Source organism: Anarhichas minor, unplaced genomic scaffold, assembly GCF_050575085.1.
Source record: "Anarhichas minor isolate MPS153535 unplaced genomic scaffold, ASM5057508v1 ptg000025l, whole genome shotgun sequence".
Lineage (NCBI taxonomy): Eukaryota > Metazoa > Chordata > Actinopteri > Perciformes > Anarhichadidae > Anarhichas > Anarhichas minor.
The window spans coordinates 9,357,929-9,371,962 of NW_027466471.1; the positions used below are offsets into that span (position 1 = coordinate 9,357,929).

Genomic DNA, 14,034 nt, shown 5'->3' on the forward strand with positions numbered 1-14,034 from the left:
GGGGTCAGCCCGCTCAGGAAAACCCTCCGCGTAGCATTGGGTGGGCTGGGATATATATATATATATATATATATATATATATATATATATATATATATATATATATATATATATATATATATATATATATATATATATATATATATATATATATATATATATTTTGACCATCATGTTTTTTACATCTTCTTCTCTTTTTACATCTTCTTCTCCCTTCAGTATCTAATAATCGGTTTCTGACTACCTATATTTTATCAAACATTTAAAATGTACTTTAAATTCTATTAGATACATAATGTTCGCTTTCGGGTCAAAGTTATTTTAGGTCTACATCTCAAAAGTTCTGTTCAATAGAAGAAAAAAATGCTGCTACGGTTGATTTTAAGTGCTGCAATATGGCCCCGCCCATTTGCCTCTCAATTATTGTGCTTATAGCGAACTTTAAGGAAAAAGAGCCGATGAGCATGTTTACAAATAGCGAGTCCCTCACATGAATACTAATTGTATTCTGGTTAACAAAGATTTTAAATGCCTACCACAGTAAACTGGATATAATGTACATATGCTGCGTTATTCTGGCAGGTGCTACTCTGTCCCACATCATTTGCATAAATATTATCGGGCTATTTAGTGTATCTGTGCTACTTTAAACGGGATACGATGTTTACATGCTCCGGATCATGAATCAGATTTTTTTTGTTTTTGTGGATCGCTGATATTAACAGGGTTTTTAAACCAAGTGGGTCAAACCTGCCACGGCACAGATGTCACACTCCCAATGGCAACCTTCTTGTTTCTTTCCCAGACTAGAACCAACAGGTGGGTAGCTGCTTTTTGTAGAGTACCATCACAGGATGTCACGCCACTTCAGTATTGCCACGTGTTGCTTTCCATTTCTACCTTTAGAATCATTGTTTACGGTAAACTTGTGCCTAATTCCGTTCCGAGTGAAGAAAAATAACTGCTTCAGCGGGCGCACAGTGTTGCTCTGTCTTAAAACAAACTTGTGGCCTTTTTTTGGAAAGCCTGTAATTAACTGACAACACTATCTACAAAATCTTTGCTCAAAAGAACACAAGCTGACAGACTGAGGTCTTAATGTATTCGTCGAAGTTCGATCTCTTAAATGCATCTCGGTTGAACAAAAGTTATATCACAGGGATGTTTTCTTTTGCTTCCTATTTCTGTTGAGCCTTTCTCCATTATTTGCCACCTATTGCTTTATCTTTTGAAACACCAAACAATCCCATTTTATTTCTGCTTCCATGGTTTTTACCTCTTTTTGTTCGTTTTTTCTTGTTTTGGGAAACCAGGTGCTTGTTTCCAGCCAGAAAGATATGCACAGCTCGTCCCTTTGGACACATTCCTCCCCCCCCCCCCCCCTGTATTACAGCCGCATCTTTAGTGAGTATGGCTAGTTAGTAGTAACAATTGAACTGGGGGCCAAAAGACCTGACATTCTACCAAATATTCTGGAGACGTCTGTAATCTGGAACAAATCCCCGACAGACGTTTCAGCCGCCTCTTTAGTGTCCTCTCCGCTGAACTGCTCCACCCTGTGGCTGTCTCGTCACAGCCATTTTATATCCTCGCAGTCAGCAAAATAATTCCAATGGATGCAGGACTGAGGCGTTGCCCCCCACCCCCCCACGTCTCGTCTACCAGGCCTATGCAAAAATCGTCTCGGTATGTCGACTACCCGAGGAAGCACGCGATAAATTAAGCTCCTCCGGTTTTAATTACCGAGCTCAAACTATCTTTGGCTTAACGTGTCGGCCGAAACATCCCTTCTGTTTTTTTTTTTTTTTACTACATTTCAGTCGGTGTTAAACCTCGTTACCTGCTCTAATGCGGTGATGAGATGTTTTCAATGGCACACACTTTGCTTCTCATGCTATTGTCCTGTGCTCCACTAAGCACATCCATCCTCATATCTTATCACACTATTGACAAGTTTGGATTCCAATAACAGTCAGGCTTTTGTTCCCCCCCCCCCCCCGCCTTCAATGTGTGCATCTGTCCGTTCCTCCGCCTGAAAAGTGAAGAAATGGTGGAAATCATCTCAAAAGCTCAGCTTTAAACATCACTGTCTCAAGACCTTGTTTTACAGGAGCGGATGAGTCGACGGACATTTGGGGGAGGGGCAGCAGCTGGAATGATTTCATCCTGGACTCTGTGCCGACACTACATAAGGTCAATAATGTTGCTTTACTTTGTGGACATTGGACCGTCTAGCATTCCAGCTGTCAACAGTATTTTTGAGTTACTCTAAAGCTTGGCTCTGTATCTTAACTATCGTCTTTTGTGGATGATTGAGCTTTCTCGAGGAAAATGGAACCGAATGAATCCCAAAAGTGCAAAAAAAAAACATTTTCTTCTGCCCCCTCGGGTTTTTAGCCGTCCTTTTTTATTTGACTTCTCTCAGCTCTGCAAAGATACAAAGCTCTCTCTCTCTCTCTCTCTCTCTCTCTCTCTCTCTCTCTCTCTCTCTCTGGGGGAATGCAATACAGTTTAGTGACATGAATCCATTGACATGTTTGTTTGTATTATATGATATTACTTTTAATGACTGATAAATATACAGATGTTATTTTTATTTTGTTACATTTCATATATATACATAAATATATCTCTATTAAAATGTTTACAATAAGATTTTTACTTTTTCTCTGAGTGATTAAGTGAATGAAGAGTTGGAAACCCAGAAATGTTGCAGGAGGAGAGTGCGGATGCTATCTGCTTGTAGTCTAGTAATTAGTTTACAGTATTGGTGATGATAATAGTATTGATAGCTGTGGAAAATGGAATGTGCATCACAAGCATGTCTTCATAATGTACCGCCAATGTAAAACGTCACACTGCAACTGTAAAAAGGCCACGGATTCAAGCTGCCTGTCCTGTCTGTACACCACCAAATTCAGAACGGTATACTGTAAAATGTATCTTAGATTATCTATATATATATATATATATATATATATATATATATATATATATATATATATATATATATACATATATTGTTAAGATGTACCAACAGTTCAAAGTATTTGCTAATTTTACTACAATTTTGTTATGTATATGTAGGGGGAGTCTTATGGCATATAAATTCTTCAAATTGAGTCAGGAGTTTAAAAGCAGACTATTTTATAACGGCCTTTTAAGTTATTGCGGCCAAAGCACTGATATTATATATTTGCTGTAAAGAGAATTTAAGAGTTTTATTTTTCTGATATTAAAGTTACTTAATAAAGACGGTTTCATTTTAAAATGTGTCTTGACTGGTGTGTTTCATTCATTATGTAAAACGCTGTTTTAATGTGTTTGAGCTTGCACTCATCTCCCCGGGGTCATTTCACCAAATGTACAAGATTTTCCTCACCCTAATTTTGACACGTTTTACTGGTTACAAACCACGGAGGAGGCACAAACTCCATAAGCTGAATGGAAGTCAGCCACCATCAATATTATTTTACCTGTACTTTAACTACTGAGACATATCTTCTGATACAGATGTAGTCTCACATAACGGGTGCAATAAAGCCAACAGGAGAGTGAGGGGAAATGTCAGACCCATGCACTATAATTGAATAATAGTTTAAATACTTAAATGTGAGAGCGTTAAGAGTTGATGGGTTGCTCCGATGCGTTATGGTTTAACTTGACTAAACCGTCTGAACCTCACACAAATGGCCTCACACCTGTCTTCACCCGTTTGAATCTCGTACAGCGAAACCCATTTGGACAAAGACTCTGATAGGCAGGTGCTACACACACCTAGCCACACAGGTGATTTCCATTTGTGCTGATTAGACCTCTTCTCAGGCCCGTGTGGACGTGCGTACACTCTCCTGCTGTATTCGTTAAGGATGAGGATTCGTATACAGGTGCATCTCAATGAATTAGAATATCATCGAAAAGTTAATTTATTTCAGTAATTCAATTCAAAAAGTCAAACTCATATATTATATAGATTCATTACACACAGGGTGATATATTTCAAGCGTTTATTTCTTTTAGTTTTGATGATTATGGCTTACAGCTAATGAAAGCCCAAAATTCAGTATCTCAGAAAATTAGAATATTACATAAGACCGATTAAAAAAAGATTTTTAATACAGAAATGTTGGCCTACTGAAAACCATGTCCATGTACAGTATGCAGTATGCACTCAACACTTGGTCGGGGCTCTTTTTGCATGAATTACTGCATCAATGCGGCGTGGCACGGAGGTGATGAGCCTGTGGCCCTGCTGAGGTGTTATGGAAGCCCAGGTTGCTCTGATAGCGGCCTTCAGCTCGTCTGCATTGTTGGGTCTGATGTCTCATCTTCCTCTTGACAATACCCCATAGACTCTCTCTGGGGTATTGTTGAGAGAATTTTCAGTAGGCCAACATTTCTGTATTAAAAATCCTTTTTTTTTTAAATCGGTATGTAATATTCTAATTTTCTGAGATACTGAATTTGGGGTTTTCATTAGCTGTAAGCCATAATCATCAAAACTAAAAGATAAACACTTGAAATATATCACCCTGTGTGTAATGAATCTATATAATATATGAGTTGAATTACTGAAATAAATTTGATGATATTGTAATTCATTGAGATGCACCTGTATAGACCTTTTTCAGAGCAGACATTTTGACACGTCATAGCAGAAAATCCCAGGACCTTCCCTTAGTGCGATGCAGCCATCACTCATGTTAAGTTAAAGCCCAGCTTTTTCTGCTGTGAGGCGTCAAATTGTCCTCTGTGGAAAAAAAGGTCTGTTGGTACGTTGACCCACGTAATTCCCAGTATAGCTTCATACCCGAGCTGAAATGTTTTTAAAATAAATACAAAACATTTAAATTGTACCAATTCCGTCGTTGTAGACATGTTACCTTGTTGAGAAAAGATACAGGTCACCACTTAGAGAATATCAGGCCATGTTTAATTAAAGACTCTCGCATAAGAAATACAGGTAAAATGCATATCTGCAATCTGTCACAGTAGTCCACAGCAACTCATGTGAGCCGTGTCTTCATAGGCTCCTATAATAACTGCAAGTATTATAAAGACATCTGACCACCCTAAAGCACGACAGATTATTTCTCTGGACAGAATTCAGCATCAGTTCATTCAGTTACATAATCATAAAATATCCTGTTTCCTACCATTCACTCTTAACTGTGACTCTTAATACCTGATGTAGGACAAACCTTTTAAACAATGCTTTTCAAATTATAGTGAAATAATGAAAGATGGGACAGAGAGGAGAGAGAGCAACCCGCTGCTGCTTAGTTTGGCTCCATCAGTTGGAGAGCAAAGTGGACAAACAAACAAATTTCAACTAAACCTCGAAGAAACCAATTTGTCTTTTTCATCTGCAAGACAGCATTATTAAAAAAATAAAAAAACACACCCGTTTAGGGACATAAACACGTCTTGTCATATGCAGATGATCAGATATATAATGTATGAACAGAAGAGTCTCAACATGTGTAAATGAAATGTGCTTAATCTGTAACAATGCCGTAAAACCAGTAACAGAATGAGTCACATGCAGCGCAGCGACGAGGGGACTCGTGTTGAAATAACTATTTCTGTGTCAATATGATAATACGCTTGAACTCATTTTACTATCAAAGAGAGGCTGCACACATAACTGATGGTGTTATTGTATGAAAATGAGCTCTCAGGAGACAAGTTGCCTTCTTTAGGAGCCTGGCTGCAAAAAAACCATTAACTTTATATAATTGAATTATATAATTTCCATCAGTAATGATTATGTAGCTTCCCACGGTTTGCTTTTAATGTTGTTCTCATACACCAACACCACACACACACACAGCTCTCCTCACATAATCCAGTTTGTGAAGTACTGCATTTAAAAAAAAAAAGGGGGGGGGGGGTAATGGGGTCTAATTGTCATTCAAATTCATGCGAATATTGACGTGCATTTCAAAAACAACATTATTTACATGGATTTAAAAGGAAAGAAAACAAAAGAAACCCTACCAGTGTGTGTCAATGCCTATATAGAGACTAAGATGTCTTAGTGTTACAAATGTTTTCAGTACAAATGCCTCTGCTCACACTCCTACAAAATATATATAAATCAGTCTGTTCTCTTCCTTTCCCTTGCAGGACAGCCACCTCTAAATTAGGGTTATTGCATTAAAAACAAGGGGAAAAAATAATAAAGTGCTACAAATATAATACAAATCAATTAATAAAAGTAACAAAAATAAAACCAAGAAAATATTTCAATATTGCTGGGACACCGTCTTCAATTCACGCATCTTTATCAGTAAACTACACACAAGAGACCTGGATCAAGTAGCATATACGTGGGCTGCAAGTCATACGATATTTCAGTACAATGATTCTCAACAAGTGTGAAGAGTCGGGTATGCTTGGAGATAAAAATCAAAACTAAAGAAATACAAATAATCACATTTAAAGTTAAAGAAACCTCCAAATGAACGTGATTGGGTCCAGCAGCTGACCTGAACTCTCACGATCACACGAGACTTACAGTATATTACTGAGTCAAAAGTACTTTGTCTTGCCAAACCAGTTATAAGGTCCAAACCCATACTTTGACAATACCTGACCTAGAAGAGTCCATTGACTTGACCGTGTTTCAGTTCGGAGGGTTAGAGGCGGCTTTAGGCGCGGTGCTTGTCCTTTCGCTCACTGTGATATTCCCGTGGGCGTCTAGTACGACCTGATCCAAGCCGGGTGGTCCTCTCAACCCTGTCCAGCATCTGAGAGGCAGCTACCGACGTGATGCCGAGCGCCGATCGCATCGAGTGTCGCTGCTTTTCTATTCCGGCCCGACAGTCGGCTGAACTTGCTCGTCATCCCAGGTGTGAAGCGGTCTGTAGCGGCTCGAGTGGAAACCGACGCGATAGAAAACCAGCAGCACGCTGGTGCTCCATCACTGGATGTGAGAGCCGTCTCATTGCACAGCGGTACAGCACTGAATCTAATGTCTGTCAGTAGTCGCTGTACATTCCAGTTTCATGGGATCTGCAGGTCATGTATGTGCATGTCGTGGTGCTTTGTAACTATAGTTATCTGTGAAGTCTTTTTCTAGTCCTACAGTTGATCATATTCCAGTTATTAAAAATCAAAGCCATCTATCAAAAATAAAGATATCTTTGATGTATGGCTTTGGCTCATTTTAGTGTCACTCTTGCTTAAAAAAATAATAATAAAAAAGCAAAAGTAGGAGCCACAGTGCACAAAGGTGCCTCAAACACACCTGAAGGTTTGTCTTCTTTTGTTTCACGTGAGACAGCTTCAGTGTCACAACAGTTCACCGAGGAAGACTTTCCATTGCCACTGTATGGCTGCAGTGCGATGCTCAGTCCAGAGGTTGCGGGTCTGCTATAGGCATGGTGTGCAGAACCTCGTCCAGTAGCTGTAGAGCTCTGTGCAGGTGGATCTCGATCCAGCAGGGGGTCTCCTTGATGCTCTGGCGGGGGTAGTCGGGCCCCCAGCCCTTCACGAAACTCATCCTGAGAATACACAGCCTGCGGAGGTCGTCTACCCCGATACCGGCTGCTGCTGACAGACCTGAGAGAACCAGAGGAGAGGGAGACATGAACAGGTCAGTTTGTGACTAACAATTCACACTTGAAGGAATATCGAATTGAATTATAGAAACCCAAGAATAAAACATCCATTTAAGTGTGATTTAGTACTATTAACTTGAGCTGAGACAATTAATAGATCTATGGAAAATGATTGCCAACTGACAATGTTTTTGTCATTGCAAAGTTTCACAGGTTGTAGCTTCTAAAAGGTACATACTGGCTGGTTTTCTCAGACTTTAATGACAGTAAACTGTAAATCTTTGGACCGAAGCAATCTGGATATGTGAAATAGGCACTATTTTAAGAAATAAAACTAATCATTAAGCTTTCAATCAAGAAAATGAGTGGCAGATTAATTTGATAATGAAAATAGTTGTCGTCCTTCTATTAACCACTTGTCTCTAATAAACAATAGTTGATGTGAAAGTAACAACAGCAGAACTTTCAGCTTCAGTTTTTGGAGCGATGAAGCCAACATAAGCAAATATTCATCATCCAATAGGAACCAATAGAACCGTGTACTTCTGTAACATTACATTAGTTTTACCAGAGCATATTCATTGGAGTTTTTATCTAAATGAACATCAGGTTAAACATCTGTCTGAGCATTCCTCCATTCTTTACATATGCAAGTACGTCGCTCACACTCACTCCTCGCTGGCAGTAACATGCACATCAGACCACACCGCCTTTACTTCCCACTGTCTCTGTGTGTGTGAATGTGCATCTGTGTATGTGCAGGCAACAGTATCTTACTAATAGCTGGAGCTATTCCTCCAACTGATCCAGGGCCAGGTATATTCCCGGCCACAGCGGCTGCTTGTGCTGCAGCTGCTGCCTGAGCTGTAGCAGCCTGCTGTTGCATCTGTCTGTGGCACTGCCGGAGGTCAAACACCTGGCAGCAGAGAAGAGACCATCAAGACTGTACATTCAGCAGAAATCAGGAACGTAAATACTGAATTATATTTGTCAATGGAGGACTAAATCAGAGATATTTTTTTCAGACACGCAAGCAGTTGAAACGTCAACCTTGAGACATGTCCTCGTTTTACATTCCACACCTTGATGTAAGCGCTGGGGTAGATTTTGTGAACGGCGTCTCCGGGGGCTCGGCCTGCCTCTCGGTCCAGGTAGTAACTCTGAACAAACACTGCGTGGTCACTGAGGCATCGCACCCACACATCTCCCTCGCCCTTACACTCCAGCTGAACCCCTTTACCGATGTGAAGCCTGGGAGAGAGCCGGGGAATAAAGACAACAGGGAAAGAATGAAATAAACAGGAAGGAGTATAAGGAACCACATGAAAAGAAGATGTGGTAAAAAATAATTTTAGAAAGTACATTAGCAGCCAGGTTTTAACGGTGTTGCTCTAAATACTGAGGGTGATAAGGTCGTCCCCTACCTTGCTCTCTCAATCGCCTCAGTGCGATGCACGTTGCTGAGCTGGCCCAAGCAGAAGCGGTCTCCTCCTGAGGGGTCGACGTAGCCATCCACAGTCACGGTGGGGCAAGAGGAGGGCACCTTAAACGTCTCCCCGACCTGAACGTCCATCTCAAAATAGGCAATGGAGCACCAGTAGTCAGGAGCTGAAGCAGAGGAGGGATGTCAATGGGTTTGTGTCATGAATGGAAAATGGTCAAAGTTAACATGAAACTATTGTGACTTTTGTTTTCATAGTCATAGATATGAAATGATGACAAACAAGCAACATTTAAATTAATGACTGAAACCATTATTTAACAACTATTTTCACCTCATGCTGTAACATAAACTTGCCTAAGTTGATCTAAGTTTGGGACTAAAATGTGGAAATAAAGATACACTGTTCAAACAGTTTTCTAATATATCAGGACTAAACATTCTGTCCAGGGTTTATGTACGTGTGGATTGTGTGTTCTCACCTGGATGACTGGATATCGGAGGCTGAAAGGCCAGCTCATTATGTACTGGCCCTGAGAGAGAGGGCAGAGATCACCCACTTTGCCTTAACATCCCAGTATGCAATAAAGTCTGTGGAGTGAGTTACAGCTGTAGTGACAGTGTGTACTTACAGTAGTGTGTCGGATGTGGCATAGGAGGGTGGTGCTGTAGATGGCCGTTGGTGTGGTGGGGTATGTTGGATGTGAAGCTGCTGTTCCTAGACCAGTTTGAGCTGGCACCTAGGAGAATAAGAGACCCACAGATAGTTCCAATAAAAAGTACAAACTCACAAATCTACTGCCAAAAATTTCACACACACACACACACACACACACACACACACACACACACACACACACACACACACACACACACACACACACACACACACACACACACACACACACACACACACACACACACACACACACACACACACACACACACAACAACTGTATCTTACTGCCTGCTCCAGCAGCAATGGCGGGGAAGGACGATGTTGAGGCAGAGGTGGAGGCCTCAGCCGGTGGGAGCAGGTTCGGGGTCGCAAATGGTTCAGAGGGGGCCGGGCAGCCGGCGGATGGAGGGTGCTGGATGGTCTGGATGGAGTGCCCTCCCTCGATTGAGGGCAGACTCTGCGGCCCATCAAAATCATACTCGTCCTTAACCATCAGTGCAGAGCTGGGACCAGAGCTGGTCAGTGTCAGTCCGGATAAGTCTGTGGATCGAGGAGGAAGAGGTGGGGACAGGTTACTGACAATGCCAATCTACAACAAAGGAAATAACTAAACAGACACATGCCACTAAGACTTCAATGAACGTCGCATTAGTTTAATTATTTTAAGCAAATTACAGGACCACACAAGTAACTCTGCATGTTTTAGCACACAAGCTAACAAATGTCTTCAGTGCAGTATAAAAGAGAAAACTGAATCTTTGAGGTTGAATTTCTTACAGCTCTGTTTATTCATGCGTGTTCTATTGAGCCCTATACACATTTAAACAAATGTCAAAACACCCAAAAAGTGAACTCACTGAATATCTCTCCATGCTCACCTATGCCAGGAGACACCACCCTCTCATAGTGATAGGGGTTGACACACACATTGTCACACTTGAGGTCGAAGGCAAACTGGCAGTATTTGACATGCTTCAGTTCATTCTTATGCAGGTCAGGCCACCGCCACAGCCGGGCGTAGATTACATGAGGGAACCCTTTACGTCCGGCCACCTGGGGGAACAAACAACAACAAGAGAGAGAGAGAGAGAAAGAAAACAGGAAAAGAGTTAATGAATTTGTAAATTCACAGCTGAGGTCAAACGACGTGTCAGTTATTGGAATACAGCTCGTCTTTGACTGTTGCGGTGAAAAGCGAGTTCCGACTACACAAATGGTAAAAAATATTGGCTCCAGCACAACTTTGGTCTAAGGCACTAAATGCAGAGAGATTTCCTGAATCATCTCACATTCTGTTAGCTTAATCATTTCCCAGATCTTAAATCGTTTTCCTGACAATTGCATTTTAAAACCACAGCTTGCAACGTTTTATTTTGGCAGGTTTCTCATCTCACATGTTGGATGTTGTTCACCAGTGTACTATTTACCTGAGCTTGTCAACACCAATGTGTAGAAAATAAATGATAATCCTATTAAATGAATGATCCAGATAACTGTATCGTCCTACCTGAAGTCGCCCATCCAGGGTCCTCTGAATGGTCACACACTTGCTGGGATGGGCCCCATTGGTGGTGATAGCTGTGATGAGGGAGTCGAGCTCGTCTTTTTTCTCCTTCAACTTTTTCACCAGGCTCTCGATGGCCCGCTTGGCAAACGTCTCACTTTCGCCCCCCTGCCTGTGACACATCAGGCTGTGCACGATGCTCAGGCAGGCATCGTTGCTGGTAGGTGTGTTGGTGATGGACATCTTGACTTCTGTGTCTGATTATATATGATGTTGACAGTTTCACTCTGTCAGGAGGCCAGAGGAGAGACAATCTTCACAGTAATTCAGCTGTAGATGAAGCAGATGCGTCACCACAAGCCTCTCAGCATCAGGAGGAACGGTGTCAAGATCTGAAAAGAGGACAATGTGCGAGTTTAGATCAAACTGTTTGAGAGAAGTGTTGATTCAACTGTAGATACATTTAGGAGGCTCCAGCTCGTGGTGCTGATAAGTTGTACAGCATTAAACAGAAAGGTCCCAGTAGTTTTTTTATTCACCTCAAATAGTACAAATATTACACAATACTTCTGTTTGGATGTGGATATGCAGGAGACTTGAACCATAACAGTGAAGTTGTTGGCAGTATAGAGATAATGGTAGCTCATCAACGACTTAATGACAAAGTATCAGCAGTTATTGGATTTACGTTTGAGGGCAGAAAAACCCGGAATTGTTTATTCTAGGATAAAAAATAAAGGTGACGTTGATGTCCTCGCGTGCCTCTTGTAGCGAGCTAGCGGCGCCAGCGGCGCCAGCGGCTGTCGTTGGTCAGAGGATGTTACTGCATAAGAACAGAAGGTAGCCGGAAATAAACACTTCTTGTTTTCAAAATAAAGGTGAAATATTTTAAATGCTAAAAGTAAGACCCTTATTAAGTGTATTATGACTATTCAATTAACTATTATTGCTCACAATGCATTTAAAGCACATCTTTCTGCCAGTAATATTGATTGTAATATGCATTTAACTGCTCCAATGGGTGTTGTGGGCTGCTACTGTATATATTACTGTTAAAGTATGGTTTTACTCTGAAGAGCCTAACCGGAAACACCATTTCCACTCAAATAACTTGACATCGGATTGGCTAGCTACCTGCTAATAAAAACATCTAACGCCGATGATAGCAAACTGGCTAACGTAGCATGCTACTACGAGGTTAGCAGGCGTGTTTGTTTATTATGCGGCAGCCCACGCATTTGCTGACCCCTTAGTTCGACAGTACGATAAGTATGCAACTGTAAAAACACACTAGTTGGCGAGTAAACACTATACAGTTTATAACTGAAAACGAATGAAAGCAATGTAAATAGGTAGCGTTAGCATGGTATGCTACCTGGAGTTAGCTTGTGTGGCAGCTAGCAGGAGAGCCCTGCCTCTGTCCAAAGTTACCGTGCCGACGGGGCCAGCAGTGGGGCGTGCAGATCCAGTATGTCGCCTGGATTATCTTCATGAATTCACCAGCTGTTTATAAAAACATGGCGAGTAAAATTCATTGTCCGCAAGTTGTAGTTTTACATCCTCAAAACTAGAGCGAGGATCAAGTTAAATCTCAGATTCCGTGTCCAGTCCCGATCGACTTCACGCACTTCTTTCACTGTTTCCTTCGATGGCGCGTTGCGCATGCGTGATAAGAGTTTTTTTTTTTTTTTCTATAACCACTGCTACTGAGTATATTGCTTCTGCTGTATCTATCTTACAGTCTATGGTATCTACCTTTATTTCCATCACTGCTACTTTAGTTATAGCAACAACACCTTTTGATGGCGATAATCTGTTTTATTATTCTGTTGTAAGAATGACGGGAAAAGCAAAACAATCACAAAGAAAGGATGACCTGTGTAAAAAAACAAAGATACTATGTCGACACGAGAGTACTCTGTCACATACACAAAGTAACAGGCTATTATATCACGATGTCCTTATAACCACACACCTAGCCCACATATTATCTGTCCACATTAACATCAGTATATTGTAGATATGTGTCCTATCAAAAAGCAGGCTATAGATAGACGTTTCTTGTTCTGGTAGTATCAAAGTTTGAGAAGATTACAATACAAATATACAGTTACTGTAGGACAAAAAATATGTTCTAATAGCATATAAACAACTGTAAACATGTGACCAGCAGCAGAGGGAAATGTTTCCTGATTCAGTTTAATAGAAGTATAATTTACATAGTATAAAATTACAGTTTTATTTGACCTGTAACCCCACAGCTGCTCATTTGTTCAGTTTATTTTCTCCTCTGTGGTTAACTGGTGCTAATTTGTGAAGTGAAATCAGCTGCTGTGATTAGTTGGACTCAAAGGTAGACGCTGTTTGTCCTCAATGTGCTCTCCTCTATAAATTAATGAGAATATAAAACACACATGCACACACACACTTTAAACGCCTCACTGCTTACCAATTTGTCCCAATTACAAATGTGAATATTACCCGCTGACAAGGCGCACAATGATGATAAATGATCAGCTTTGGTAGCTAATGTTCTTGGCATGCTCCCATAATTTGACTTTAATTGTCTATCATCTCTCTTTCTCTTTGTTTTCCTTTCTTGTCTCTCCCTCGTTTAGCTCTCTTCTGCTACCGCTCTTTAAAAAAAATAACTGCCACTGAGGATGTTGAGAAGGCAATCATTTTCTATTAATACTCTGTCTTGTTTTCCTTTTAATTTGTCAACAGTTCTGCATTACCATTTAACTTGTGACAGAGCAGCACAAAGAGATGCATAAGAAAGAGGCAGAGTTAACAATATTGGGGGGGACCACATGAGGGGGGGGTTACAATAAGAGGAATGAGA

At 40.8% G+C, this 14,034-nt stretch overlaps 1 protein-coding gene across 5 annotated transcripts; it reads right to left on the reverse strand.

The window, feature by feature from the left end:
• Positions 1 to 4,911: 4,911 nt before the first annotated feature.
• LOC142957459 (mothers against decapentaplegic homolog 4-like) lies at positions 4,912 to 12,838 on the reverse strand. Of its 5 annotated transcripts, none has more exons than XM_076099306.1 (10): positions 12,621 to 12,838; positions 11,193 to 11,581; positions 10,543 to 10,738; positions 9,971 to 10,225; positions 9,639 to 9,746; positions 9,489 to 9,539; positions 8,990 to 9,173; positions 8,648 to 8,816; positions 8,343 to 8,481; positions 4,912 to 7,566 (listed from the first exon to the last, which is right to left on the reverse strand). In XM_076099306.1, exons 2-10 carry the CDS (start codon positions 11,430 to 11,432, stop codon positions 7,355 to 7,357), a joined length of 1,554 nt encoding a protein of 517 aa, XP_075955421.1. In that variant the 5' UTR covers positions 11,433 to 11,581; positions 12,621 to 12,838; the 3' UTR covers positions 4,912 to 7,354. The 5 variants fall into 5 exon arrangements, with proteins under 5 accessions (XP_075955421.1, XP_075955425.1, XP_075955420.1 ...); XM_076099310.1 differs by having other exon boundaries at positions 10,564 to 10,738; positions 12,565 to 12,838; XM_076099305.1 differs by having other exon boundaries at positions 12,565 to 12,838.
• Positions 12,839 to 14,034: the final 1,196 nt, after the last annotated feature.

What these genes read in the sequence shown, in the direction of transcription:
- LOC142957459 (XM_076099306.1), bottom strand. Translation starts at nt 11,432, where the DNA reads ATGTCCATCACCAACACACCTACCAGCAACGATGCCTGCCTGAGCATC. An exon ending in TCCGATATCCAGTCATCCAG is followed by an intron (nt 9,174 to 9,488) that starts GTGAGAACACAC and finishes CCTCTGCTTCAG; the next exon opens with CTCCTGACTACTGGTGCTCC. An exon ending in ACCCCAGCGCTTACATCAAG is followed by an intron (nt 8,482 to 8,647) that starts GTGTGGAATGTA and finishes CTCTGCTGCCAG; the next exon opens with GTGTTTGACCTCCGGCAGTG.